Source organism: Tamandua tetradactyla, chromosome 6 (assembly GCF_023851605.1).
Source record: "Tamandua tetradactyla isolate mTamTet1 chromosome 6, mTamTet1.pri, whole genome shotgun sequence".
Classification (NCBI taxonomy): Eukaryota; Metazoa; Chordata; class Mammalia; order Pilosa; family Myrmecophagidae; genus Tamandua; species Tamandua tetradactyla.
This window is the reverse complement of record NC_135332.1, coordinates 82,177,464-82,203,582: the sequence shown is the minus strand read 5'-3', so window position 1 is coordinate 82,203,582 and position 26,119 is coordinate 82,177,464. Positions and strand designations below refer to the sequence as shown.

Below are 26,119 nucleotides of genomic sequence, written 5' to 3'. Positions count from 1 at the left end.
GCTGCCAGATGAGGTTCACGTACCATTGGCTTATGTCCGCAGCAACAAGACTAGGTATGCTCACCTGGCCAAGTTGACAACTGAATCTAACTAACACATGTCCACCCCTTTTGAAAACTCAATTACGGTGCCAACTAGGTGGCAAAAACTTGAAAAGCTGGGGTAATGTTCTCCAGGAAGCTGTGTATGCTCTGAATCAGCGTCCGCTATATGGTGCTGTTTCTCCCATAGCCAGGATCCATGGGTCCAGGAACCAAGGGGTGGAAATGGGTGTGGTGCCACTCACTGTTACTCCTAGTGATCCACTAGGAAAATTTTTGCTTCCTGTCCCTGCTACCCTGAGTTCTGCTGGTCTACAGGTTTTACTTCCAAAACAGGGTGTGCTTCCTCCAGGAGAAACAACAGTGATACCACTGAACTGGAAGTTAAGATTGCCACCTGGTCACTTTGGGCTACTTATGCCTCTGGATCAACAAGCCAAGAAGGGGATTACATTATTGTCTGGGGTAATTGACCCTGACTATCAGAAGGAATTAGGACTGCAACTACATAATGGAGGTAAAGAAGAGTTTTCTTGGAATATAGGAGATCCCCTAGGGCGTCTATTAGTACTACCATGCCCTGTGATTAAAATCTAATGGAAAACTGCAACAACACAATCCAGGCAGGACTGCTAATGGCTCTGAAACTTCAGGAATGAAGGTTTGGGTCACCCCACCAGGCAAAGAACCACGGCCAGCTGAAGTGCTTGCTGAGGGGAAAGAGAACATGGAATGGGTAGTGGAAGAAGGTAGTGATAAATATGAACTTAGACCACGTGATCAGTTACAGAAACGAGGACTGTAATTCTGTTTTGTTCATGTTATACTATTTAAGTTGTAAGATATCAAGTTTAAAAATGAATGTTGCCCAAGGATTTGCACCCTATTCTGGAGAGATATAATGTGTTTCCAGTTATATGCAGGACAGTTGAGTATTGTCAGGTAAAAGAAAAATGTGTGCTTATTTGTTTTCATTTGGAAATCAAGTATGGTTTAAGGTGATATATATATAGGTGCCAAGTTGACAAGGGGTGGACTGTCATGGTTAGGGACACATGTCAACTTGGCCAAGTTGTGGTACCTGTTTATCTGATTGGGCAAGCGCTGGCCTGTTTGTTGCAATGAGGACATTTCATAGGATTAGGTTATGATCGCGTCAGCTGCATGCACAGCTGATTCCATTTGTAATCAGCCAAAGGGGAGCTCTTCTGCAATTAGTGATGCTAAATCTAATCATGGGAAGCCTTTTAAGGAGGACTCAGAGGAGACAGGTTCCATTCCTGCTTTGGCTGGTGAGCCTCTCCTGTGGAGTTCATCCAGGTCGTCGGCTTCGCAGCCTGCCCTGTGGATTTTGGACTCTGCGTTCCTGCAGTCACGTGAGACACTTTTATAAATTTTATATTTTCAAGTGTTCCCTGTTGATTCTGTTTCTCTAGAGAACCCTAACTAATACAGGGATGTATTTCAAAGAAATTATAAAAGAATTTCTCTTAAAGCATTACAATAAAAGAAACCGATATGTTCTCTAAAACAAAAACAAAACAAAAACACCACACCTGTCCTGAGCCCTGATCCGTCCCCTCAGGCTTGGCCTTTAGGACGGCTCACCGAAGAATGGGTTCGAGCCATCTAAGAAATCCAAGAGCGTGTCTCCATTTCACATACCAGCTGGTTTTTTGTTTGTTTGTTTGTTGTTGTTTTTTACTTTTTTATTTTTTAATTTTTTTAATACCAAAAAAACACCAAACAAATACAAACATTCCTATTTTGATCATTCCGTTCTACATATATAATCAGTAATTCACAACATCATTGCATAGTTGCATATTCATCAAGATCATTTCTTGGAACGTTTACATCTATTCAGAAAAAGAAATAAAACAAAAACAGAAAAAAATGTATACGTATCATACCCCTTACCCTTCCCTTTCATTGATCACTAGCATTTCAAACTAAATTTGTTTTAACATTTCTTCCCCCTATTATTTATTTTTATTCCATAGGTTCTACTCGTCTGTTGACAAGGTAGATAAAAGGAGCATCAGACACAAGGTTTTCACAATCACACAGTCACATTGTGAAAGCTATATCATTACATAATCATCATCAAGAAACATGGTTACTGGAACACAGACCAGCTGGTTTCTTGAAAAAAACAAAAAAAAACAAAAAACATGACTGCTGGAGAAGGTCATGAGCAACCAGAGAAAATCTAGAATTATAATGACCACAACGATGACTTCTGATTTGACTGAATTGGTATATTTGCCTGCTCAACTAGAAAAGAGAGGCTCTAAGGTTAAGCCACCTGAAAGGGATACTTCCTTAAATTGGTACCTGGAAGCTTCCAAACGTGTGACTAACTCTAAAATTGCCCCTCTTTGAGGAACAAATATTAAATTAACAAACACTTAACTAAGCACATTATCAAGCTTAAAGAAATATCGAGAACTCCAGTTTTATAAAAGAATTCAATCTTTTCATTCAGATCTACAAGCTTGGATATTCAGACCTCTACTAGTTAACTCACATGACTGCTGGAGAAGCTCATGCCAAAATCTCGATAGACAAAACTAACTGGAAAGATCCCTTAAATGACTTTTCAAAATGAAGAACTGCTGTCAAACAAGCATTTTAGCTAGCTAGGGAACTTCATAAGGTCCTCCCTGAAGTTTTTCCCCAAATTATTGATCAGAAAAACATCCAACAATGTGCCCAGAAACTCCACGAGCCCATACATGAATATGATGGCAGGTTAAAAACCAACAACAACAACAGCAAAAAAAACCACCTTTAAACAATTCTCATATTTTGATGATATTAGCTATGAAACCCCTACCCTATTCAAGTTTTCTTTTGTTAGCAACCTTTCAGAAGAACTAAGCACCTCTCTAAAACGTGAACAACTAAATTGGGCCACAGTGGAACCTGGTGATTTAGTAACTCTTACAGGGCAATTAGATCACACCTTTAAAAAGACTGAAAAAAGAAAAGAAAAGGAAGAAACAAATCCTCCCGCGCAAAAACGGTGCAAATTCAATACTGTGTATGCTTTCGTATGTACACAGAAGATGAAGCCGAGAAAGTCACAGAGGTCGGCTGGGGAAGAATAGCAGCACAGGCCAAGGGCAGGGCCCCGAAGGAAAAATCCATTCCATGAAGTCGTGGCTGAGCGAGGTTGGAAGTCTCAGTTCTCGCATTGACTGCACAAATTTTTCTAATGAAAAAAACCATCTCTAAACTTGAATACACTAATTTTAGTATTAGATACTGTTCTAGTTTGCTAGCTGCCAGAATGCAACACACCAGAGATGGATTGGCTTTTAATAAAAGGGGATTTATTTTGTTAGTTCTTCAGAGGAAAGGCAGCTTTCAACTGAGGTTCTTTCTTACGTGGAAAGGCACAGGATGGTCTCTGCTGGCCTTCTCTCCAGACCTCTGGGTTCCAACAACTTTCCCCGGGATGATTCCTTTCTGCATCTCCAAAGGCCTGGGCTGAGCTGTGAGTGCTAAGATGAAGCATGCTGAGCTGCCTGGGCTGTGCTACGTTGTGCTCTCTCATTTAAGCACCAGCCAATTAACTTAAACGTCATTCACTGCAGCAGGCACATCTCCTAGCCGACTGCAGATGTAATCAGCCACAGATGAGGTTCACGTACCATTGGCTCATGTCCACAGCAACAGAACTAGGTGCCTTCACCTGGCCAAGTAGACAAATGAATCTAACTACCACAAATACTAATAGAAGAAGGAATCAAGGTTGTAATGCTTACATTGTATAACAGATATCATTTATTATTAAAACTATAAACTTAAAGACTAATTGCAGCAGAGTAGGGTAAAAAAAGCGAACCTTCTGTTCTGAGAGCTATAGAATTATGAAATGTTACTAAAAATGTCTGACATTGCAACAAATTTACTCAACTATGTTTTTAAAGAGTAAGATCTTAGCATTCAAAAATAAGGAAATGTCATTACAAAATATTTCATATGAATATGCAGTTTAACCTTGTCGCATGGGATCTTTAATTTCAATGAATATTATAGCATACATGTTAGTTGGCTAGATATAAAACAATACAAGTAACCATTTAATAAATTTTATGAACTGTTAACTGCACTGAATTCTAAAATTTCTGAGTAATAATCTGAGTAACTTGAATTGAGTGTTCTGTTACTCAAGTCTTTAAAAAGAATCAGAAATCATTGTATGGGATGATCAATATAACCATAAAATAATATCAATAAAGAATTGATTTTTAAGTTTTTGGTGAAAAATAAAACAAATGGTGTAAATGCAATTACCGCAAACCTTGAATTTCCAGTTTTAGCACCTAACTGAGCCCCAGTGACCCCTTTTAGACACCAGGGTCCAGGGCGCCAATACTTGAAATCGCTGAAAATAACCTGGACATTGGAAAAGAGACTGCCCCAAACTGCCCCAAACAGCAGCACCCGCAGTGCTCTCTGTCCTCTGGGAAAGCAACCTGCCTTCAAATGTGCTGCTAGGTCTGCCCCAGGAAACAGCAGAGGATTTTCCAGTTTTCCAATTCACACCTTTAAGCTAAATAGATCTGATCACTGGAAACAAGGGCGAAACGGCTCTCATAGATCCTGGGGCCACCTTCTCTATCTTAAATCCCAAAATCCCACTGCCCTCATGAACCCTTCTCCCCGGAGTCCAGAAACAACTGAAATGGCGGGAAGTGGCGGAGTCTCCAACAAACCCATGACCATCTTTAAATCCCGCCAATTCCCTTTCGTTTTGGACCTTTACAAGGTCACTGTCTAATTTTTGTTAGTCCTCTCTGCACCAGTTCACCTTCTCAGAAGGGATTTCCTTGGATTATTCCAAGAACACATATCTTTCTCCCAAAAAGGGGGAAATTAAGAACTAGATTCAACAGCGCAGGATAAGGAATTAAGTTCCATACATAGTCCTGTCCTTTTATTATTATTATTATTTGGAAAAATAACATATATACAAAAAAGCAATAAATTTCAAACACACCACAACAATTAGTTATAGAACAGATTTCAGAATTTGGTATGGGCTACAGGTCCACAATTTTAAGGTTTTCCTTCTGGCTGCTCCAAGACACCAGAGACTAAAAGAAATATCAGTATAATGATTCAGGAGTCATACTCATTTGTTAAATCCTATCTACACTTTTATAACTCCATCTTCTCCTTTGCTCCTTTTTAAAAGCTTATTTTTTATTGATATATATTATATATTCACATACCATGTAATCATCCAAAGTATACAATCAGTAGTTCACAATATCATCATATAGCTGTGCATTAATTATCATCACAATAGACTTTTTTTCTTTTTTGTGAAAAATAACATATATACAAAAAAGCAATACATTTCAAAGCACATCACAATCATCAGTTGCAGAACAGATTCAGAGTTTGGCATGGGTTACAATTCCCCAATTTTAGGTTTTTACTCTAGCTGCTCTAAGATACTGGGGACTAAAAGTAATATCAATATAATGATTCAGCAATCACACTCACTTGTTAAATCCTACCTTCTCTGTATAACTCCACCATCACCTTTGATCTTTCTCCCACTCTTTAGTAGCATTTGGGCTATGCCCATTCTAACTTTTTGATGTTGGAAGGGGCTGTGGATAATATGGGATAGGGGGACATAACTAGTTGATGCTCTGGAGAGGCTGGCCCCTCTGTATTTCAGGACTTAGGGACTCATAGCTCTGTCCTTTTAGTCAAAGAAATAAAATTGAACCTCCACCCTCTTTTAGATTCTCTTCCAACCCACTTATAATCTATATGGCCTACTGATATGGACCACCCACAACCCCTGTCTTTCTGCCCCACCTAAGACCAAACGTTAAAGTAGGAGGATTTTTAGGTCTTGCAGGATATTGTAGAAATTGGATTCCTAATTTTTCTTTGATGGCTCAACCTATATATACCTTGTTAAAAGCTAAGCAAAATGAGCCACTTATTAGGATGAAACAGGAAATTAAGCATAGTTTGCCAGCACCCCCACTCTGGGACACCCTAATTACAAGTCACCCTTTTTTTCTCCTTGTCCACGAATGAGAAGGAAAGGCCTTAAGTTTCCATGCACAAAAGCATAGAGACAAGCACAGATCTCCAGGCTATAAGAGCCAGCAACCAGATGCTGCAGCCAGGGACATCCCCCTTGCCTGAGCTCCACTGCTGCGATGGCAAAACTCTTAGCATCAATTGAAGAATTGATCTTCCTTAATCATTTGTGTCCCTCATTTTGCTGAAGCCCTCTCTACTGATGGATTTACCTCCCTTAAAGATAACTCAGGAATCTATCCTGTTGGACATGCTATTACTTCTAACCATGAAATAACAGAGGCAAATTTCTTACCTAATGCCATGTTGTAACTGGAGCTCTGCTGACACCAAAGCCAAATCCTGCTCCAGGCTCAGAGTCTTGCCACAAGAAAGAATTCAGGGACAAGAAATACAGTAGCAGTAAGCAGTGAAGTTAATTGAAAGGTCAGTGCACACTAAAGAAATTAGCATGGACAGGCTCAAGAGAGAGGCATGCCCCGAGTGGCATGGATTTAACTTGTTTCATGGGGAGGTTTTGCTAGCAGTGATTTTCCATTCTGACCTTCCGAACACTAGATGTCTTCTTTGTTTCAGGAAGAGATTAACTGTTGGTGCTTGAGAACCCTGTCGCTTTCTAAAAGTTTGTTTTGGGCACATAATTTAACAATCTTTATGACCCCAGACTTTCTGTTATTAACTAAGTCTGTTTCAGGCCCATGATTTTACAAGCTTTATGATCCTGGGGGGTTTGGGTGCTTTAGGGGAAATTCTGTCCTAGGGAGTTTGCAGTTGTGCATTAACCCTTTCAGAGCTGGATAGGAAAACCAGGAACCACAGCCTCCATGGCCTGTTCTGTCCTGCTTCGATGTCACCCCAGCAAGCTGAACTTTTTGCCGTCACAAGAACCTCAATACTTGCAGGAGGAAAAACAGCAAAAAGTCATTATGCTTTTGGGGTTGTTCATGATTTGGGGATGTTATGGAAACAAAGAGGGTTTTTGTGGTTGTTGTTCCTTTAACATCCAATGGAGGAAAAAGAAAACAGATCTTATGTTACAGAATTGCTTGGTACTATACTGTTACCTAAGACTTTAGCTATACTTAAAATTCCTGGTCATTCTCAGGCAAATACAGAGGAAAGCACCAGCCACTGCATGTACATAATGCAAAAAGTGAAACTACACATTCTGATCGTATTCCTGTTTCTATGATTTTTGAACGAAATAACTCTATTGGAAACTGAAAAAAGAAGAAAAATTACTCCTTGAGGTTCAAGATAATGCTCTTCCTTAGGAGATTAATAAATGGAAAAATGCCAGCTGCTTCTGCAAGCCTGCAAGTAAATCATGATTTGGCCCTAATAGTAAACCAGTCCTGCTCCTTAATTGCCACCAAGAAACAGTTTGGGAAATCATTCATAATATGTCTCACTAGATAACTGGTAAGATGGCACGCTGAAGAAGAAAACAATATTTCGGGAAACCATCCCCTAAAATAGCTGTGAAAGTATATTCCCAATTGTTTAATTTGTCCAAGCATAATCCAGAAACATCTTTCCATAGGTCCCAAGGACATTTTCCCTTACCAGTAGGACTTTTTGAAATTTGGAAATTGGTTGTTATTCAATTACTCCCATCCCAAGGTTATAAATATATTTTAGTAATGATTTGTATGTACTCCCCTTGGGCTGAAGCCTTTCCTCATACACAAGCTACCACTGCTACTGTCATAAAGGCGCTATTAGAAGAAATAATTCTAAATCGGGGACTTCCTTGGAATGGCACAGTGACCAAGGAACCCACTTTAAAGGACAAGTTATGGAGCCAATATGCAAAATATGGCCTATTTTTTATATATTTTTATTGACAAAACAAAAACAACATACAAGCACATTTTTAATATATGAACATTTCATATTTGGTGTGCAATCAATGGCTCACACTATCATCATATAGCTGTATATTCATCACCATGATCATTTCTTAGAACATTTGCATCACTCCAGAAAAATAAAAAGAAAAAAGGAAAAACTCATAGATACCATACCCCTTACCCCTCTTCTCATTAACCACTAGTATTTCCATCCACCCAATATATTTTATTCATTTTTTTTGCACGGGCAGGCACCAGGAATCGAACCCAGGTCTCCAGCAGGGCAGGCAAGAACTCTGCCACTGAGCCACCGTCGCACTGCCCTACCCGATTTATTTTAACATTTGTTTCCCTTTTTATTTATTTTTAATCCATATTTTTTATCCATCTGTCCATACCATAGATAAAAGGAGCATCAGACTCAAGGTTTTCATAATCACAGAGTCACACTGCGAAAGCTGTATCATTATACAACCATCTTCAAGAAACATGGCTACTGGAACACAGCTCTATGGTTTCAGGCATTTCCCTCCGGTCTCCCTAATACACCTTAAACTAAAAAGGGGATATCTATATAATGCATAAGAACAACCTCCAGCTAACCTCTCAACTCTGAAATCTCAGCCACTGAGGCTTTATTTTGTCTCATTTCTCTCTTCCCCCTTTCAGTTGAAGGCTTTCTCAAACCCTTGATGCTGAGTCCCAGCTCATTCTAAGATTTCTGTTCCATGTTGCCAGGAAGGTCCGCACCCCTGGGAGTCATGTCCCACGTAGAGAGAGGGAGGGCAGTGAGTTTGCTTGTCGTGATGGCTGAGAGAGAGAGAGGAAAATATGACCTATTTTGCAACATCTTCATCGTGACTATCTACCCCAGCCCTCAACAGAAAGAACAAATGGTATAGTTACAGCTCAGTTAGCTAAATTCATGGAATCCCTCAATCTACCATGGCCAAAAGCCTACAGTCTTAAACTAAAACATACTCTGTTATGGTTTGCTGACAAAATGCAATATACCAGAAATGGGTTGGCTTTTACAATGGGCATTGTGGTAGTTAGATTCCACAGGTAGTTAGTTAGATTCGGCTTGGCCAGGTGAGGGCACCTAGTTCTGTTGCTGTGGACATGAGCCAATGGTACATGAACCTCACCTGTTGCTCATTACATCTGCAGTTGGCTAGGAGGCATGCTTGCTGCAATGAATGATGTTTGATTTAATTGGTTGGTGCTTAAATGAGAGAGCTCAATGTAGCACAGCCCAAGCAGCTCAGCATACCTCATCTCAGCACTCGCAGCTCAGCCCAGGCCTTTGGAGATACTGGAAGGAATCACCCCGGGGAAAGTTGTTGGAACCCAGAGGCCTGGAGAGAAGGCCAGCAGAGATCACCCTGTGCCTTCCCATGTAAGAAAGAACCTCAGTTCAAAGTTAGCTGCCTATCCTCTGAAGAACTATGCATGAACTAAATAAATCCCCTTTAATTGAAAGCCAGTCTGTCTGGTGTGTTGCATTCCAGCAGCTAGCAAACTAGAACAGGCATTTATTAGCTTACAAATGCACAGTTCCTAGTTGGTGAAAAATTCAAAATTAAGGCATCAACAGGGCAATGGCATCTGAAGACCAGTTACCGGTGAGCTTGGGATCCTCTGTCTGGCAGCAAGGCACATGGCACATGGCAGCGTTTCCTGGTCCTTCTCTCCTGGGTTTTGCTGCTTCAGCTTCTGGCTTCTCTGTTGCTTTTTCTCTAAAGTTCTCTAGGTGTTTTTCCTAGCTTCTCTCTTTCCATCTTTTATCCTTTCATAAAGGACTCCAGTAAAAGGGTTAGGAGCCACGTTGAATGGGGTGGGTCACATTTCATTTGAAATAACCCAATTAAAAGGTCCCGCCCACAACAGGTCTGCACCCACAAGAAATGCATTAAAAGAACATGGCCTGGGTGGGCCACGGTGGCCCCAGTTTTTGGCTGCACTCCTAAGCATCAAATCTGGACAAACATTAAAGGCATCAAAGAGAAAATTCAAATATTATATGAACTAGGGGACCCTAAAGCTTGAGACTTATGTAGTTGGCCACATCTTAGACCCTAGGGAGAATGGACTGAGGATATTTCAAAGCTTGCTAATCCTCTTTTATTTTATTTCATATTCACTGCAGTGTCTCTTATTCATAGTCTCATCTTCAGAGTAACAACTGCAGCCACCTCTCAAGCCATGCTAATACGCCAAGCCCTCGATCTGGAAACTTGCTCTTATGAAATTTATTTCTGTAATGACGAAACTAAGCCTAATTACAATTAATACCTAAGAGTCACCCCCTGCACCCCGCCTTGTGGCCCCTCTCCAAGCCAAACTCTGCAACTGAACTCCCTGCCTTCCCCCTACCTGGGACAAGACTCCCAGGGAGAAGCTTCCCTGGCACGGAGGGATTAAAACCAAAAATGTTGGTCAGTGATGCTTTCAGGGAAAAATTTTGATCAAAAGGGGGAAATGTAAAAATAAATAAAACAAAGTCACTTATGGCCACAAGATTTAAAGCAGAGACAGGAGGTCACTCTGGAGGTAACTCTTAGGCAGGTCTCAGCCAGAGATCACAAACTGCCAAAGTAGACAGAGCTTTAAGCAACAACGTTCCTCAAAACCCCAACAACACCATAAAACAAACCACAAGATAAAGTAGTCTGAAGGACATCTGGAGCACCCCAAATATCCACCAGCCACAAACAACGTATGCAATCTTTTCCTTTAAGAACCCGTGTCTGGAAGTGCCAAGATGGGACACGATTTGGGGTACTACCTGAAATGGTGCTCCCCAAATGGTAATTCCAAGACCCCAAATCAATGCCTGTGCTGCATTGTGGCTTAGATTATTATTACACATTGACACAACTCTCCAGGGTTTTCCCACTGCAACTAGAGGAAACGCTCCTCCCAGTTGCCTTTGTCCAGTGCCTCTTTCTCCCCATTCTCTCCACCCTGACAGCCCAGCCTCTTGTGTTTCCTCAAGCAGTCCGGATCCTTCTGTCCCTTTGCATGCACTTCCCTCTGTCCCTGCCCCAGTGCCGCACCCTGTCTGCAGTCTCCTTGCATCAGCTTAGGTTTCCTGGCCTCGGAAAAGCCTTCCCTGACCTCCCCAGCTGGAGGGACCCCGGCCCATGCCCACCCCCACCCCCATCTTGGAATGACAGGTTAGCTCTTCCTGTCTTCCCTTAGGCTGTCAGTGCAGGAGTCCTGAGTGGTGCTAAATGCCCCCAGATCCAGCTCGGCCTGTCCTGTGTCCCACCCCCCCCACCCCCACTCCTCACCTTCCTCCCACTGCACCCTGCATTCCAACCTGTCCCTATGCCTCAAGCCTGCTGATGTGGGCCCTATCTTCTGGAGGGAAAAGGGGTCCCTGCACTTGTGCCATGAGGAATGGATGCTCCCAACCCTGGATCTTGTGGAGACAGGTGGGTTTAGGCAGTATCCAGCTGGGAGTTGTGGGGGCCGGCTTCCTGGGTGCGTGACCTGGGCAGCCACGCAGGGCCCTGGGCTGAGGAGGGCCTCACACTCAGGAGGACCATAGGCTTGACGGCACACCCTGCAGTCACTGTCTTGAGTTTCTCAGTAATTTCTGAATAAGGAGCTCTGCATTTTCACTTTGCACAGGGCTCCACAAACATTGTAGCCAGTCTGCCTCCAGAAGCTGAGCTGACATATTTCGACCTGGCTCACAGGCATGGCTTTGAGGACAGGAAAGCCAGGCTAGCAGTGCCCAGGCACAGCCCCTTCCAGGAACCCCCCAGCAGGGGCCAGCACCCAGGCCTCAGCTACTGTCCCAGGAGCTCCCCTGGACCAAGCAAGCATGGGAACAAGCTCTTAGAATACCCTGAGCCCACCCACCCCAGCAGGCCTTCAGCCATGGCCTCCACTCTCAAGAGCCCACTCCCTAGGACTTCGGCAGCAGACCTTTTGAGATGTGTCTAGCCTACGATGCACCCCCAAGCCCAGGGTTTGTCCTGTGGCTCTGCTGATTAGACCAGGAACCAGAGACTAGACCAATTCCATTTCTGCACCCGGGATTTCCAACCACAGGGGGAGCACAGGAGAGGCCAGGGCTGGCAGGAAGTGCTGGAGCGGGTCCTGGAGCCACACTTAGGGTTTGCTCCAGCTGGCTGGAGAGGCCGCACCAGGGCAGCCCTTCTTCTGCCCAGACCAGGGTCCTGAGGGAAGAGGCAGCTTTATTGGAAGGAAGGCCAGTGGGTGGGTCTAGCATGCATCTGCCCCAGGGTGGGAATGAGAGAGCCCATGGGCCAGGGGACCGGGTGAGGAGAGGGAGAATGGCGGTCTGGGAATGGATGGGTGCGAGAGAGGTGTCACACATCCAGTTCGGTCAGAGAGTGGGAAGGCTTGCTGTAGGTGTGATCCTTGCGCTGAACGATGCCTGGGCTGAAGGCGGTCCCCAGCGGCCAGTGGCGGACCACGTGCCTGTAGGACATGGCCTGGTAGTCGAAATAGTTAATGTTGAGTTTCCGAGCGATGTGGCGGCCCAGGAATTCCATTTGCTGCGGGAGCAGGCGCGGGTCAGCTCTTGCCCAGCTGGGAGAGGCCGCAGCCGCGCCCCCTAGGTGTCCCCTCCTTTGCCGGGCTGCAGCCCCCAGCCCGGCCCGCAGCTGGCCTCGACCCTGGCGCTCCTCTCTGCTGGTTCCCAGCGCAGAGGCGCGGGGCCGCGTTTATTCACCGCCTGCCTGCTGAATGGCCCGTCCTAAGACCCTAAACGTGTCAAGTGACATTTTGTCCCGAGGAAAGGGAGGCGACATTCCCAAAGGGCGCGTCCCCGAGTCCTCGGGTCGGAACCCACCTCGTAGCGCTCTGACAGCTGCACCAACACCAGCGGCTCCAGCTTGTGGCCGCATAGGACAAGCTGGAAGAAGCATCTTCCGTAGGCTGAGGAAGCGGGCGAGGGGGCTCAGGCTCGGGGCCAGGCGCAGTGTGGCGAGCCCGCTTGCCCGTCCCGCGCCCGGGCCTCACCGTCGGAGCTGAGCGCCAGGCGCACGTAGACCAGGTGCATGGGGCCCTGGCACACCGTGCGGCCCTGGATGGAGAAGTGGTACACGCCGCGCGTGTGGTTCAGCACCAGGCGGCGCCGTGGCAGCGACGAGATCATGAGCCACAGGCCCACGACCACGCCGCACGCGGGGAAGGCCCATGTCTCCTGCTTCCGCACCTGCGGCGGGGAGACCATGAGAGCGGCCGCCGAGGGCGCGGGGCGGGGCCGCGCGGGACGGGCTCGCTGGCGCCCCGGCGTTCGGGAGACCCGGGCCAGCTCGGCCCCGGAGGACCTTGGGGTGGGAAGGCGGTGCGGGTCGGGCCCGGGGATCGCAAACCTTGCTCACGAGGCCGAAGCTGACGAGGACTAGGCAGACGACGAAGAGCAGCGTTCCCTTCCACAGTGTGTCCAGGTAGTACTCGAGCACGAAGACTGCAGGCGGCGCGTGAGGAGGCCGGCCCCGCCCCGACGCCCCCAGCTGCCCTCGCGGGGCCGCGCTCTGCCTGGGGTCTCAGCACCCGCAGGGCACCGGCGGACCCGCCCACTCCAGAGCTGGAGTCACCCCCCCAGCCTTCCGGCCAGGCTCCCGTCTTGCCCGCCCCCGGCCCAGCCCGGGGCCCGCCCCTCCCCGCGCCGCGCGCGCACCATTCGGTTGCTGCTGCGTGAATGGGTAGAAGTTGTTGTTCTTGAGGCGCTCCGCCAGGTGGCGCTCGGTGCAGAAGCATCCCAGGGCCCAAAGCTGGAAGCGGTTGCCCCTGGAAGTGCTGGGCAGGTTGCTGACCCGGCCCTTGACGTCCTGTGTGGGGCGCAGGCTGTCAGCGGGGCCGTCCACCCGCCGCCGCCGCCGCCCACTGCCCGCAGCCGCCCTGGTACCTGGGAGCCGGGAGCCTCCAGGGCTGCGGGTAGGAGCACTCAGACAACAGACTGGGGAGGAGGCCAGGTGGCGGTCCAGTCTGGGCCGCGCGCGAGTTCTAGAAGTCCCGAGTCGCGGGTTCTAGAAGGAGCTGCTCTGTTGCCCGCCTTCTTCGGGGAGCCCCGGCTCAGGCCCGGCGGTGGGTGTGCACTATTCGACTGGTTCCCACCCCATGGGAGGCTCTGGTGAAGCCTGGCTCAGTGCCCTCATTTGTAGGGTGGGTGGCAGGACGTGGCCTCTAGGCCACACCATAGCCACCTCCAACCAAGGCCAGAGCCCCAGACTGTCAGGAAAAGCTTGGGGGTCCCAGAGGGTCACACCCACGAGGTCCAAGGAAGGAGCCCAACAGTGAGCTGCTCCAGGCCTGAGCAGGCTGGGCCTCCTAGTGGTTCCCTCCTACATCTCCATACCTCCCCCTACCCTGAAGACCTCAGAGTGCCTCAAAACGTTTTATTGTAACAAAATATCAAACGTCCAAAACCGGGCCAAGGTATAAGGTGGGTCTGGCAGAGGGGGCTGGGGGCTGCAGCCAGCTAGCTGGGGGAGGGGACACTGGTGAGTAGCTGCTCCAGGCACCACTGGACTCCCTCCTGGCCCCGGTAGACCCGCTTCAGGCCCCGGGGGAGGCGGCGGCAGGACTCCAGGTTGAGGTACACCAGGCCTGGGCAGCTGCTGATTACTGAGCTGTGGGGGCAAAGCAGGCCCATGGGAACCGAGCAGCTGTGCCCTGCAGACCCAGGTCCCAGAAGGGCTGGGCCAAACTCTAGAACCCTCTCTGTCACCCATGTGAGCCCTCAAGGCTCAAGACCAGTACCCTTGGAGACCCTGGAGCTTGTGAGCACCAGGTGAGGGCTGGCTCCAAACAGGGGTTTGGCCAGTATGCACTCCCCTTGTGGACCCCAGGGAGAGTGAACCAGGCAGGACACCACTTTAGGGCCCCAGGTGGACAGGGTGGGTGGCAAACCATACTGGTTCCAAGGGACTGGGGCTGGGGGTGCTGACCTGACTGTGCTCACTGTGACTTGGGTGCCCCTGAGGTTGAGGGAGCGGAGAGCAGGGTGTGAGCCCCCTGGGGCACCTGAGAAGGCAGCAAGGGCCTGCTCCAAGTCCTTCTCACTGAAGCCCTGGCCACTCAAGTCTAGTTCCCACAGGGTCCGGTGCCACTTCTGGGTCAACAGAGGGCTGCCCTCCTTGGCCAGAGTCAGCCGGTCCGACATGCCATACAGGCCCAGGTGCAGCTGCTCAAGCTCTGAAGGTGGGAAGGTGGGCATGAGCTGTCAGGTGGGCAAGGGTCCCCGCACCCCACTCGCCCAACCAGGGACAGCTGACCCTGACAGGGCAGATTGCAGAGGCCAGCGGGCGTGACACGAGCACAGCCACGGAGATCCAGCAGGCGCAGGCTAGGAGAGCCATGTAGCAGGCGGCCCAGCACCTCGTTGCTCACGAAGTTGCTGGTGGAGCTGGCGAGGCAGAGCTCCTCGAGGCTAGGGAAGCCTGGGCCGGGGGCTCCGCGCCCAGAAGGCTTGGGTAGCCACATCAGGTTCAGCAGCCGCAGCACCTAGGGGCGAGGCCCAGGCTGCAACGGGGAAGCAGGGTGGGGCAAGTGGGGGAGGCGGGGCGCCAGGTACCTGCAGCTGGGGGCAGCCTTTCTGCAGGGCCTCAACAGGCAGCTGGAGGGGAGTGGTGTTGGGGCTGAGGCCGGTGCCAACCTCCAGGACCTGGAGCTGGGGGCAGCAGCTGCCCTGCAGGGGCAGGAGAGCAAAGGGGTTGGCAGCTAGCCGGCTCAGACTCAGGCTCAGGCTCAGCACAGGCTCCTCTCAGGCCAGCACCAGCCTACCAGCAGTGCACCCAGGATGCCTGTAGTCTGAGAGCTGTAGGTCAGCCACAGCTTGCGCATTCGGGGGCCCGCCTCCTCGAGGAAGCTCACCACAGCTGCAGACTCCACCTGGGGACCCAGCACAGGAATGCTGTCACCTCAGCACGGCTCTTCTGGGGCCCCTGGCCCCAGAAAACACGAGACAAAGGGCTCACCGTGGAGTGCTGGAGGTCCAAGCTGTGGAGCTGGGGGCAGGCTTGGGCCACCATGACAAGGGTGTCAGCAGTCACACCGTGGCAGTCGGAAAGCTTGAGGAAGGTGAGTCGAGGACAGGACTCGCTTACCAGCTGTGGGAAGCAGAGTGCCACCAGGGTTGGGGAGGGGAGGCCAAGGTCTACAATGGACATTCCCCAGCTATGACCTTTCTGTCCATGATAAGGCTACCTGGTACCCACCCCCCGACCTCTGACACCACCCTGCTGGGCTGCCTGCTCCACTGGAAGAAGAAACTGCTGGAAGAGATGATATGAAAAAGAGCCAGGCAGCGTCTCCAGGGGTAGCCGCCCAGGGGGTGCCTGACCCGCTCCCTGGAAGTACTGGGAAACCCCAGAGTGCTATGGCTGGCATGCCCGGCAGCCTCAAGCTCTCACCTTCAACACGGGGTGTACCTGGGACTTCCAGTGGATGAGGGTCATTCTCTGGAGCTGGGAGAACCTGGGCCAACAGCAGAGGCAGAGCTGCCAGGGCTTCCCAGGCAGCTCCTTCCTTCAGTGTCCCCCAACCCAAATGCGGTTTGGGGAGACAGGGAGAGGCCTTGGGGCTTCCCACAAACCACACAGGTGGACTGAGGGACTAAGGGGAAAAGGGAACCCTCACCGGTTGGGCATAAGCCACTCCAAGGAAGCAAGGAGCTTCTTCTCGGCCTTGGCTCCGCTCTTGGCAGGACGGCCACCCAGCGGGGGCGACAGGGTCACAGTGTGCCAGAGCACGGGCTGAGACGCGGCCTCGTGCCAGCGGCGGCACACGCGGGCAGCCCTGGGAGAACAGCTCGGCTGAGGGGCCGGGTCTTTCAAGAACGATGGCCACCCCGCCCCACCCCCAACGGCTGCCGCTGTGACGTTTCCTAAGAGGAGGGACCTGCCTCCACAGCGGGTTGCACAACCCACTCAGAACCTGTGGCCTGAAACTCCAACTAGACCAGCTGGGCAACTGCGCCTCGCGGCTGGATGCCGGAGCGGGAGAGAGCGTGCTCAGGCGCTTTCGCCCTCGGCCCCCTCGTCCAACTGCGCGTCTGGTTGGACAACGGTGCCCGAGCCGTCGCGGTGAAGCCACTGCGGTGCATGCCGCTGCACTCGAAGGCCCAGGGCCCTGGGGGGGGAGTGGTACCTGCCGAGGAAGGGCATGGGACCATCGGCCGCCACCACCAGCCCGAAAATCTGCACCAGGACTTCCAGGGGGATGCGGTCGCCCCAGCCCGGGTCCGGCCCGGGTCGGAGTTCGGGCTGGGACCCGGACCCGGCCTCAGGTTTGGCGGCGGCAGCGCGCTTGTGTACGCGCGCGGGGCCGGGCCCGGGCAGCACCAACAGCATGCTGTCTGCCTGCAGCAGGTGGCATCCGGAGCCGCTCGGCGCCAGCCGCTCCCACCACCAGTCCTCCGCCCGGGCCCCGGCCGCCAGCGCGCCCCGCGGCCTCCGCCGCGCCCGCCGGGCCGCCGGGGGAGCCATGGCCGCCTCCGGTGGGAGCGCGGGAACCGGGGGCGGGGCTGCGGCGTGGGCGTGACCGGCCTCGCCCCTCCCCCCGGGAGGCCGGCTTCCGGGGCGGGACTTCCGGCGCGTGGGTTGGGCTCCGGGCGGCCTTCCAGCCCGCGCGCGGTCTGTTCCGCTGCTTCCCCGCGGAGTGTGTACTCCGGCTGGCTGTTGCTTGGGGCCGCGTCTCCGGGCCGAGCCGCGGCGTCGTAGCCGCGTGGCTGGGAGGCCGCCGCGGGGTGGGGGAGCGCGCGGGGTCCTGGGCTGGGGGGCGTGGAGCCCCGACTTACCTGCCCTGGTGGCTCTCCTGTCGCGCACCTGACGCCGGTGACCTCTCCTGGCCGAACCCGCCCCCTCCACTCCGCTCCTCGCATCGCGACTCGGCTCCTTCCCGTCGCGGTTGTCGCTGAAACCCGGGGCTCCGAGGTGGGCGCACAAGCCCTGGATATGTGTTGGGCGTCTGAGAACTACTCGGGTCTCGGCGTCCTCGTCCCCGTGTCTGATTTAGGTTGAGGCTGGCGGCGGCTTTGGCAGCTCACGCTCCTATCCTCCGCTTTCAGGAGGCCCGCCCCCTCTTCGCCATCTGCCCCTGGGCCGTGGTGCCTGAGGTTCGGCATCCTGCAACTGCTGGCCGCGCTATTTGGTAAGTTTCAGCCACTCCCCTTCCCACCCCGGGCGTCCTCCATTTGGCCTGGTCTTGGTAGTATGAGCTTGTGATGTCACATGATTGTCTCTTTCTTTTAAGCTAGAAGACGTTTCCAGTCCCCAGGAGAGCCCAAGGGTCTTCTTTGCACTTGGGTGGGGAAAGACGAGTTGACCGAGACTTCTGCCCCCACCGGAGGGCTCAGGCTGGGACCAAATGGCAGTGTCCCCGGTGGGCCGCCTCGTGCTGACCCACCTGCTGGTGGCCCTGTTCGGCATGGGTTCCTGGGCTGCCGTCAACGGCATCTGGGTGGAACTGCCCGTGTTGGTGAAAGACCTTCCGGAGGGTGAGGGGGCGCCTCTGCGCAGCTGGGGCAGGAGGGCTGGGGGGACGGCTGCCCTCCACCCCCACGACACCCCCTGAAGGGATCCTCCCTTCCCTGCAGGTTGGAGCCTTCCTTCATACCTGTCTGTGCTGGTGGCGCTGGGAAACCTGGGGCTGCTGGTAGTGACCCTGTGGGGGCGAGTGGCCCCAGACAAGGGCGAGCGGGCCCCCATCTGGGCAGTGCAGACACTGAACGTGGCAGGCACAGCCCTGCTGGCCCCTCTCTGGCACCATGTGGTCCTCGTGGGTGGGCAACCCCACTCCGTGCCCTTCCTCACGCTGGCCTTGGTGCTGGCTCTGGCCTGCTGTGCCTCCAACGTCACTTTCCTGCCCTTCTTGAGCCACCTGCCACCCATCTTCTTACGCTCCTTCTTTCTGGGTCAGGGCCTCAGTGCCCTGCTGCCCTGTGTGCTGGCCCTTGTGCAGGGTGTGGGTCGCCTCGAGTGCCCTCCAGTCCCCACGAACGGCACTCCTGGGACCCCCCACTACTTCCCAGAACGCTTTTCCGCCAGCTCCTTCTTCTGGGCACTGACCGCCCTACTGGTCACTTCAGCTGCCGCCTTCCAGGGTCTTCTACTGCTGTCACCTTCACTGCCTTCCCCTTCCCCTCGACCCGTGGGGGGCCTACAGCATGCTCTGCGGGTGGAGGCCCCAGGAGCTGGGCCTGAGGGGGAGGAGGAGGAGGAAGAGGCCACCCCACTGCAGGAGCTGCCGTGTGAGGTGGTGGACACCACCCCCACCCCAGACCCTGAGCCCCCCCGGCTGCTCTCAACCTGGGGTGCCTGCCTGCTGGGCCTGCTGGCCATCACCAATGCACTGACCAACGGTGTGCTGCCTGCTGTGCAGAGCTTTTCGTGCCTGCCCTATGGGCGCCAGGCCTACCATCTGGCCGTGGTGCTGGGCAGCGCCGCCAATCCCCTCGCCTGCTTCCTGGCCATGGGTGTGCTGTGTAGGTGCGCAGGGGTACCAGCCACTCCGTGTGTGGGGTCTGGGTTGGGTGGGGCCCTGACACAGTCACCCTGAATCTCTGCTCACTCCCACAGGACCCTGACAGGCCTGGGTGTCCTCTCTCTGCTGGGCATGCTCTTTGGAGCCTACCTGATGACACTGGCCGTGCTAAGCCCCTGTCCACCCCTGGTTGGCACCTCTGCAGGTGTGGTCCTTGTGGTGAGTATGATAGAGACACTGAGGGAGGCGGGTGGCAGCAGAGGGAGGATGTATCAGGGGGCGGGGGCACCACTGCTGATCCTGCTACCGTGGCCACCCCAGGTGCTGTCGTGGGTGCTGTGCCTGGGCGTCTTCTCTTACGTGAAGGTGGCGGCCAGCTCCCTGCTGCATGGTGGAGGCCGGCCGGCATTGCTAGCCGCGGGCGTAGCCATCCAGGTGGGCTCCCTGCTGGGTGCTGTCGCCATGTTTCCACCTACCAGCATCTCCCGTGTGTTCCACAGTGGGGAGGACTGCGTGGACTTGTGTGGCTCCTGAGCCTGGGCAGATGGGGTCTCTGCCCCACCCCACCCCACCTCTTTATCTCAGGGCTTCCAGGTGCCTGATTGCCTGGGCCCCAGTCACAGATACCTGTATACTCCAGACACCTTTACACTCCACAGGAGACCCTGGCACTCTAGGCCAGGGTGGGGACCAAAGAACAGGCGCAGAGTCGGGCCACGCTGGGGCTGGAGGCATAACGTCTCTTGGCCTGGGAATTTCTGTGGAATTGCACAATAAAAAAGAGTTTTAGTCCTTGAGGAAGAGTGGTTAATCCTGTGAGTACCTTACCCTGTCCTGATTAATTCCCCCTTCACTGGAGCTGGAGTGGCAGCCTGGTTGGTGAGCAGGGACCCTGGCTCAGCCTCCTGGCATTCATCACTTCTTAGACCCCCCACTGCAAACTTCCCTGAGTGAAGTGGAGGGCTGGGCAGTGACAGGCCGAGGCCCAGACACCATGCCTGTGACCTGGGGTGGCTGTGCTGCAAGAACCTGCCAGATGGTTTTGGCCAATGGTCTGTGCAAGGTCCGGGCCAAGGAGGAACTCAGTGAGGAGACCTGAAGACACACCGGGGAGATGCCAGCTCAGCCCCAGCCCTTCTGCCCTAGAGCAGGCCCTGACTCGAAAACAGCAGCCTTTCCTTCTGCCTTTGACCCCCCAGATATCCTAAAGCCTTTTCTCTGGCAGATCTGTCCGCAGCTGCCTTCTCCCAGGCTGCTGGCCAATGGCCCTCTGGCCCCAGCAGCCCAAGCCCTGGGAACAACAGCAAGACCTTTGCTTGGGACGGGCCTGGTCTAGGCTGGGTGGGGCTTCAGCTCCCACTTGAGGATTTGGAGCCTCCAGGCGGGAAGGGGCAGCTGGGCCAGGCTGGGGACAGGGGGGACAGGAGGCCTGGGTTGCTGCTTCCCCCTCTTTGCTGAGGTGGGAAGAAAGGGTTCATGGGGGCAGAGCCTTCCACCCAGTTCTGATCCAGTGCAGTGCACCTGGTATGGGGACCCCATCCACTGACAAGATCCCCCCACTGTGGAGCCCCAGGATGTAGCCAGAGTGAGAGAGAGGAAGGTGGAACCCCCTACCTCCACCTCCCCATCTCCGCCCCCGGGGCCAGCCCCTCACCACAGTTGTGGTCTCGGATACCCTCTGGGCCAGAGGAAACCCCTGTCCTTGGCTTGGCTTGCATGGAGCTCCCAGGTAGGGTGCTGGGGTTGGGCCAGTGGGGGCTCTGGAGGCAGAGGGAGAGGGCGGTAAGGGGAAGCCACTGCCCTTTGAAGTCACGCAGGCCTTCCTGTCCAAGCCTGGAGGAAGCAGGTCTGGATCAAAACAACAAGATCAAAAGGGGGAGAGGCTGAAGAGAGGTGCCCTTGAGAGTGCCCCCGCCCTTCCTGCTCATGTCGTCCCAGGGCTGAGCTCTGGGCAGGCCCTGAGGAGGCTGGACAGCCCACTACCCTGGGCCCACCGCGGCAGTGTTCCCAGCACCTCCAGCTGGACAGCAGGCAATGACAACTGATGAGGCCTGTGTCACTGCACAGGGGCCTCTGGGCCTCGGCCTGAGGGGCTAAAGGAGACCCAGAAGGGTAGCCAGCAGCTGAGGCAGGCTATAAGGCACCCAGCCATCCCGGATGGCCACCCCCAGCGTGGAAGACAAGGCCTAACCCACAAAGCGGGCGCACTGTCCCCCGCCCCAGAAAAGAGCCACTGAAGGCATGGCAGTACCCACAGCCTGCCTTCTCAGGTATGTGGTCGTTCCCGAGAGTGGGCCCACAAGGTGGAATGACCAAAGGCAGAGGGTCTTCGCCTTCCTCAAGCCAGGTGTGGACTCTGATGAGGCTGCAGGTGAGAATACCTGGACTGAAGGACACCGGTACCTCTGACTGACATCCGCTCAGGTCCCCGCCTGACTTGGGGACATGGGACATGGTTCTTTACGGCCTCCTCCCTCTGTCCCTCCGTCCCTCTCTCCTGGCTTCTCGGGCCAGATGTGGAAGTGTGGGCAGCCAGAAAATGGGTGTGGGTCCTCAGCAATTCCAGAAGCTTGCCGCCTGCCCCATGGGGCTGCTTTGACCCCCTCTACCCCAAGCCCCTTTCTCACTATGCTCTGGTGGGGCAAAAGCTATATCATTATACAATCATCTTCAAGAAACATGGCTACTATTTCCTAATACAACTTATGTAGACAGCTTAATTGAACACCATAAGTACATGGAACCTTGACCACATGAGATTTTGTTGGTTTGTCCAGAGTGATTTGAACAGTGAACAAAAAAATATTTGCAAAGCCCCCTTCGGGGAATGGTGAGAAAGGGGAAAAATTCAACTTCCCCAAGTTGAATTATTGATATTCTCACAAGCAGTGTGGACAACCAAAGCTATAGGCTGAGTCCCCAGTCTTGGGGTTTGTTCATATGAAACTTAACCCCACAAAGGATAGGTCAAGTCTACTTAAAATTTAGGCCTAAGAGTCACCCCCAAGAGAGCCTCTTTTGTTGCTCAGATGTGGCCCCTCTCTCCAGCCAACACAACAAGCAAACTCACCACCCTCCCCCTGTCTACATGGGACATGACTCCCAGGGGTGTGGACCTTCCTGGCAACGTGGGACAGAAATCCTGGAATGAGCTGAGACTCAGCATCAAGGGATTGAGAAACCTCGACCAAAAGGGGGAAGAGTGAAATGAGACAAAATAAAGTGTCAATGGCTGAGAGATTCCAAACAGTCGAGAGGTTCTCCTGGAGGTTATTCTTGCGCATTAAATAGGTATCAGCTTGTTAATCAAGATGTAGTGGGGAGGCTGGAGAGAACTGCCTGAAAATGTAGAGCTGTGTTCCAGTAGCCATGTTTCTTGAAGGTGATTGTATAATGACATAGCTTTCACAGTGTGACTGTGTGATTGTGAAAACCTTCTGTCTGATGCTCCTTTTATCTACCTTATCAACAGATGAGTAAAACATATGGAATAAAGATGAATAATAGGGAGAACAAGTGTTAAAATAAATTTAGATTGAAATACTGGTGATCGGTGAGGGGGAGGGGTGGGGGTATGATACATATGAATTTTTTTCTGTTTTCCTTTTAGTTCTTTTTCTGAATAGATGCAAATGTTCCAAGAAATGATCATGATGATGAATATGCAACTGAGTGATGATATTGTGAATTACTGATTATATATGTAGAACACAATGATAAAAAGTTAAGAATGTTTGCATTTGTTGTTTTTTGGTATTTAAAAAAATTTTTTTTAATTAATAAAAAAGAAAAAAGAAACATGGCTACTGGCGCACAGCTCTACAGTTTCAAATACTTCCCTCTAACCTCTCTAATACACCTTAGACTAAAAAGGGGGTATCTGTATAATGCGTAAGAATAACCTCCAAGATAACCTCTCGACTCTGTTTGGAATCTCTCAGCCATTGACACTTTATTTTGTCTCATTTCGCTCTTCCCCCTTTTGGTCAAGATGGTTTTCTCAATCCTTTGGTGCTGAGTCCCAACTCATTCTAGGATTTCTGTTCCACGTTGCCAGGAAGGTTTACACTCCTGAGAGTCCCATGTAGAGAGAGGGAGGGCAGTGAGTTTGCTTGCCGTGTTGGATGAGAGAGAGAGGCCACATCTGAGCAAAAACAGAGGGTCTCTGGGGGGTGACACTTAGGCCTAATTTTAAGTAGGCTTAGCCTATCCTTTGTGGGAATAAGTTCCATATGAACAAACCCCAGAATTGAGGGTCATTTGTTAAATGCTGAATCATTATACTGATGTTTCTGTTGCTTTAGTTGTCCCCACTGGTTGCAAGAATATCAGGCCTTCTCCAAATGGGGAAGCTGAATTTTCCCCCTTTCTCGCCATTCCCCCAAGGGGACTCTGCAAATAATTTTTTATTCACTGTTCAAATCACTCTGGGATTTATTTGGGCATCACTCTGGACAGACCTACAAAATCTCATGCCCTATTCAAGGTTCTATGTACTTATGGTGTTCAATTAACCTGTCCATATAAGATATTAGGAAATGCACTAGTTAAAACAAATTTTTGCACCAAATAAACATTTTTTGCTTTAGTCTCACATATAAGTTAAAGTTTTAAAATATGAAATACCACCTGTTTTCATGCCCTGCAGTATTGACATTCCTTTGTTCTTCCTTGTGCAAAACATTTTTAAATTTATACATTTAGGCACTATCATTGTACACTCTAGGCATTCCTAGATTATACCATTTCAGTCTTTATCGTCTGTCTTCTGGAGGTTATTCTTAACACATTATATGGATATCCCCTTTTCAGTTTATGGTGTGTTGGAGAGGCTAGAGGCAAGTGCCTGAAATTGTAGAGTTGTGTTTCAGTAGACTTGTTTCTTGGAGATGACTGTATAATGATACAGCTTTTACGGTGTGACTGTGTGATTGTGAAAACCTTGTGTCTCATACTCACTTTATCTAGGGTATGGACAGATGAGTAAAAAATATGAATAAAAAATGAATAATAAGGGAACAAAGGTTAAAATAAATTGAGTAGATTGGAATACTAGTGGTCAATGAGAGGGAGGGCAAGGGGTATGGTAAGTATGAGTTTTTTCTTTTTTATTTCTTTGCTGGAGTGATGCAAATGTTTAAAAAAAAATGGGGATGAATACACAACTATGTGATATTGTGAGTCATTGATTATACACCACGTATGAAATGTTTGTTAAGAATGTTCGTATGATTGTATATTAATTTTTTATGATAAAAATATTAAAATTTAAAAAAGCAAAAAAAAAAAAAGAGAGAGAGAGAGAATACCTAGGGCTATATATGTTTCTACAAAAGTTCCATGCACTAGGGTAACTCTCCAAAACCTGTAATTCCCAGATTGGCCCCTAAACCAGATAAGTACTGAAATGCAGGGGGGCCAGCCCTTCCAGAACATCAACTAGTTCCATCCCCTGTCCCATATTATCAACAGCCCCTTCCAACATGAAAATGTTAAAATGGGTATAGCCCAAATACCCCTGAAGAGTGGGAGAAAGATCAAAGGTGATGGTGGAGTTATACAGAGAAGGTCAGGTTAAACAAATGAGTCATTTGTTAAACGCTGAATCATTACACTGATGTTTCTTTTAGCCTCCAGTACCTTAGAGCACCTAGAAATAAGAACTTAAAACTGTGGAATTGTAACTCTGAAATCTGTTCGACAACTAATTGTTGTGATGTACTTTGAAATTTGTTGCTTTTATGTATATATGTTATTTAAAGAGAAGGAGGAGTATAACAGAGAAGAGAGGATTTAACAAGTGAGTATGACTGCTGAATCATTATATTGATATTTCTGTTGGTCTCCAGTGTTTGGAGCAAGTAGAAGAAAAAATGAACAATCGTGGAACCTAACCCATACCAGGCTTTAAAATCTGTTCTATAACTACTTGTTAAAATGTACTTGGAAATGTATTGCTTCTTTCTATATATGTTATATTTCACAATTTGTTCATTACTACTGTATAGAAATACTACAGATTTTTGAGTGATGATCTTGTAATCTGCCACTTTGCTGTACTCATTTATTAGCTCTGTTAGTTTTGCTGTGGATTTTTAGGTTTTTTTGACATATAATATCATAACATCTGCAAACAGTGTGAGTTTTACTTCTTCCTTTCCAATTTTGATGCCTTGTATTTCTTTTTCTTGTCTAATCTCTCCTTCTAGAACTTCCAACACAGTATTGAATAACAGTGGTGATAGTGGACATCCTTGTCTTGTTCCTGATCTTAGGGGGAAAGTTTTCAGTTTTTCCCCATTGAGGATGATATTAGCTGTGGGTTTTTCATATATTCCCTTTATCATTTTAAGGAAGTTCCCTTGTATTCCTATCCTTTGAAATGTTTTCAACATGAAAGGATGTTGAATTTTGTCAAATGCCTTCTCTGCATCAATCGAGATGATCATGTGATGTTTCTGCTTTGATTTGTTGATGTGGTGTATTACATTAATTGATTTTCTTATGTTGAACCATCCTTGCATACCTGGGATGAATCCTAGTTGGTCATGATGTATATTTCTTTTAATGTGTTGCTGGATTCGATTTGCTAGAATTTTGTTTAGGATTTTTGCATCTATATTCATTAGAGAGATTGGTCTGTAGATTTCTTTTTTTGTAATATCTTTGCCTGAT

At 50.3% G+C, this 26,119-nt stretch overlaps 3 protein-coding genes and 1 pseudogene across 5 annotated transcripts; 2 read left to right on the top strand and 2 right to left on the bottom strand.

The window, feature by feature from the left end:
* Window positions 1-3,099: 3,099 nt before the first annotated feature.
* Window positions 3,100-11,932, top strand: LOC143686737 (uncharacterized; annotated as a pseudogene).
* On the bottom strand, window positions 7,014-14,316 carry CATSPERQ (catsper channel auxiliary subunit theta). The gene is made up of 7 exons (XM_077163298.1): window positions 14,309-14,316; window positions 13,641-13,891; window positions 13,333-13,427; window positions 12,977-13,172; window positions 12,807-12,892; window positions 9,599-12,510; window positions 7,014-8,785 (listed from the first exon to the last, which is right to left on the bottom strand). The coding sequence occupies exons 1-6, from the start codon at window positions 14,314-14,316 to the stop codon at window positions 12,322-12,324; spliced, it is 825 nt and encodes a 274-aa protein (XP_077019413.1). The 3' UTR covers window positions 7,014-8,785; window positions 9,599-12,321.
* FBXL6 (F-box and leucine rich repeat protein 6) lies at window positions 14,204-17,448 on the bottom strand. Of its 3 annotated transcripts, none has more exons than XM_077166504.1 (9): window positions 17,111-17,448; window positions 16,601-16,759; window positions 16,375-16,438; window positions 15,940-16,071; window positions 15,746-15,853; window positions 15,537-15,650; window positions 15,238-15,466; window positions 14,911-15,157; window positions 14,204-14,592 (listed from the first exon to the last, which is right to left on the bottom strand). In XM_077166504.1, exons 1-9 carry the CDS (start codon window positions 17,446-17,448, stop codon window positions 14,442-14,444), a joined length of 1,542 nt encoding a protein of 513 aa, XP_077022619.1. In that variant the 3' UTR covers window positions 14,204-14,441. The 3 variants fall into 3 exon arrangements, with proteins under 3 accessions (XP_077022619.1, XP_077022620.1, XP_077022621.1); XM_077166505.1 differs by having other exon boundaries at window positions 15,238-15,430; XM_077166506.1 differs by lacking the exon at window positions 15,746-15,853.
* Window positions 17,449-17,866: 418 nt separating this feature from the next.
* On the top strand, window positions 17,867-20,241 carry SLC52A2 (solute carrier family 52 member 2). The gene is made up of 6 exons (XM_077166503.1): window positions 17,867-17,895; window positions 18,030-18,112; window positions 18,215-18,458; window positions 18,558-19,449; window positions 19,540-19,663; window positions 19,766-20,241. The coding sequence occupies exons 3-6, from the start codon at window positions 18,329-18,331 to the stop codon at window positions 19,976-19,978; spliced, it is 1,359 nt and encodes a 452-aa protein (XP_077022618.1). The 5' UTR covers window positions 17,867-17,895; window positions 18,030-18,112; window positions 18,215-18,328; the 3' UTR covers window positions 19,979-20,241.
* Window positions 20,242-26,119: the final 5,878 nt, after the last annotated feature.

What these genes read in the sequence shown, in the direction of transcription:
- SLC52A2 (XM_077166503.1), top strand. Translation starts at nt 18,329, where the DNA reads ATGGCAGTGTCCCCGGTGGGCCGCCTCGTGCTGACCCACCTGCTGGTG. An exon ending in GCCATGGGTGTGCTGTGTAG is followed by an intron (nt 19,450 to 19,539) that starts GTGCGCAGGGGT and finishes TCACTCCCACAG; the next exon opens with GACCCTGACAGGCCTGGGTG. An exon ending in CTGCAGGTGTGGTCCTTGTG is followed by an intron (nt 19,664 to 19,765) that starts GTGAGTATGATA and finishes TGGCCACCCCAG; the next exon opens with GTGCTGTCGTGGGTGCTGTG.
- FBXL6 (XM_077166504.1), bottom strand. Translation starts at nt 17,448, where the DNA reads ATGGCTCCCCCGGCGGCCCGGCGGGCGCGGCGGAGGCCGCGGGGCGCG. An exon ending in CCCATGCCCTTCCTCGGCAG is followed by an intron (nt 16,760 to 17,110) that starts GTACCACTCCCC and finishes CTGTTCTCCCAG; the next exon opens with GGCTGCCCGCGTGTGCCGCC. An exon ending in TGGACCTCCAGCACTCCACG is followed by an intron (nt 15,854 to 15,939) that starts GTGAGCCCTTTG and finishes CTGGGTCCCCAG; the next exon opens with GTGGAGTCTGCAGCTGTGGT.
- CATSPERQ (XM_077163298.1), bottom strand. An exon ending in CCTGGCGCTCAGCTCCGACG is followed by an intron (nt 12,893 to 12,976) that starts GTGAGGCCCGGG and finishes CCGCTTCCTCAG; the next exon opens with CCTACGGAAGATGCTTCTTC. An exon ending in AGCTGTCAGAGCGCTACGAG is followed by an intron (nt 12,511 to 12,806) that starts GTGGGTTCCGAC and finishes CTGCTCCCGCAG; the next exon opens with CAAATGGAATTCCTGGGCCG.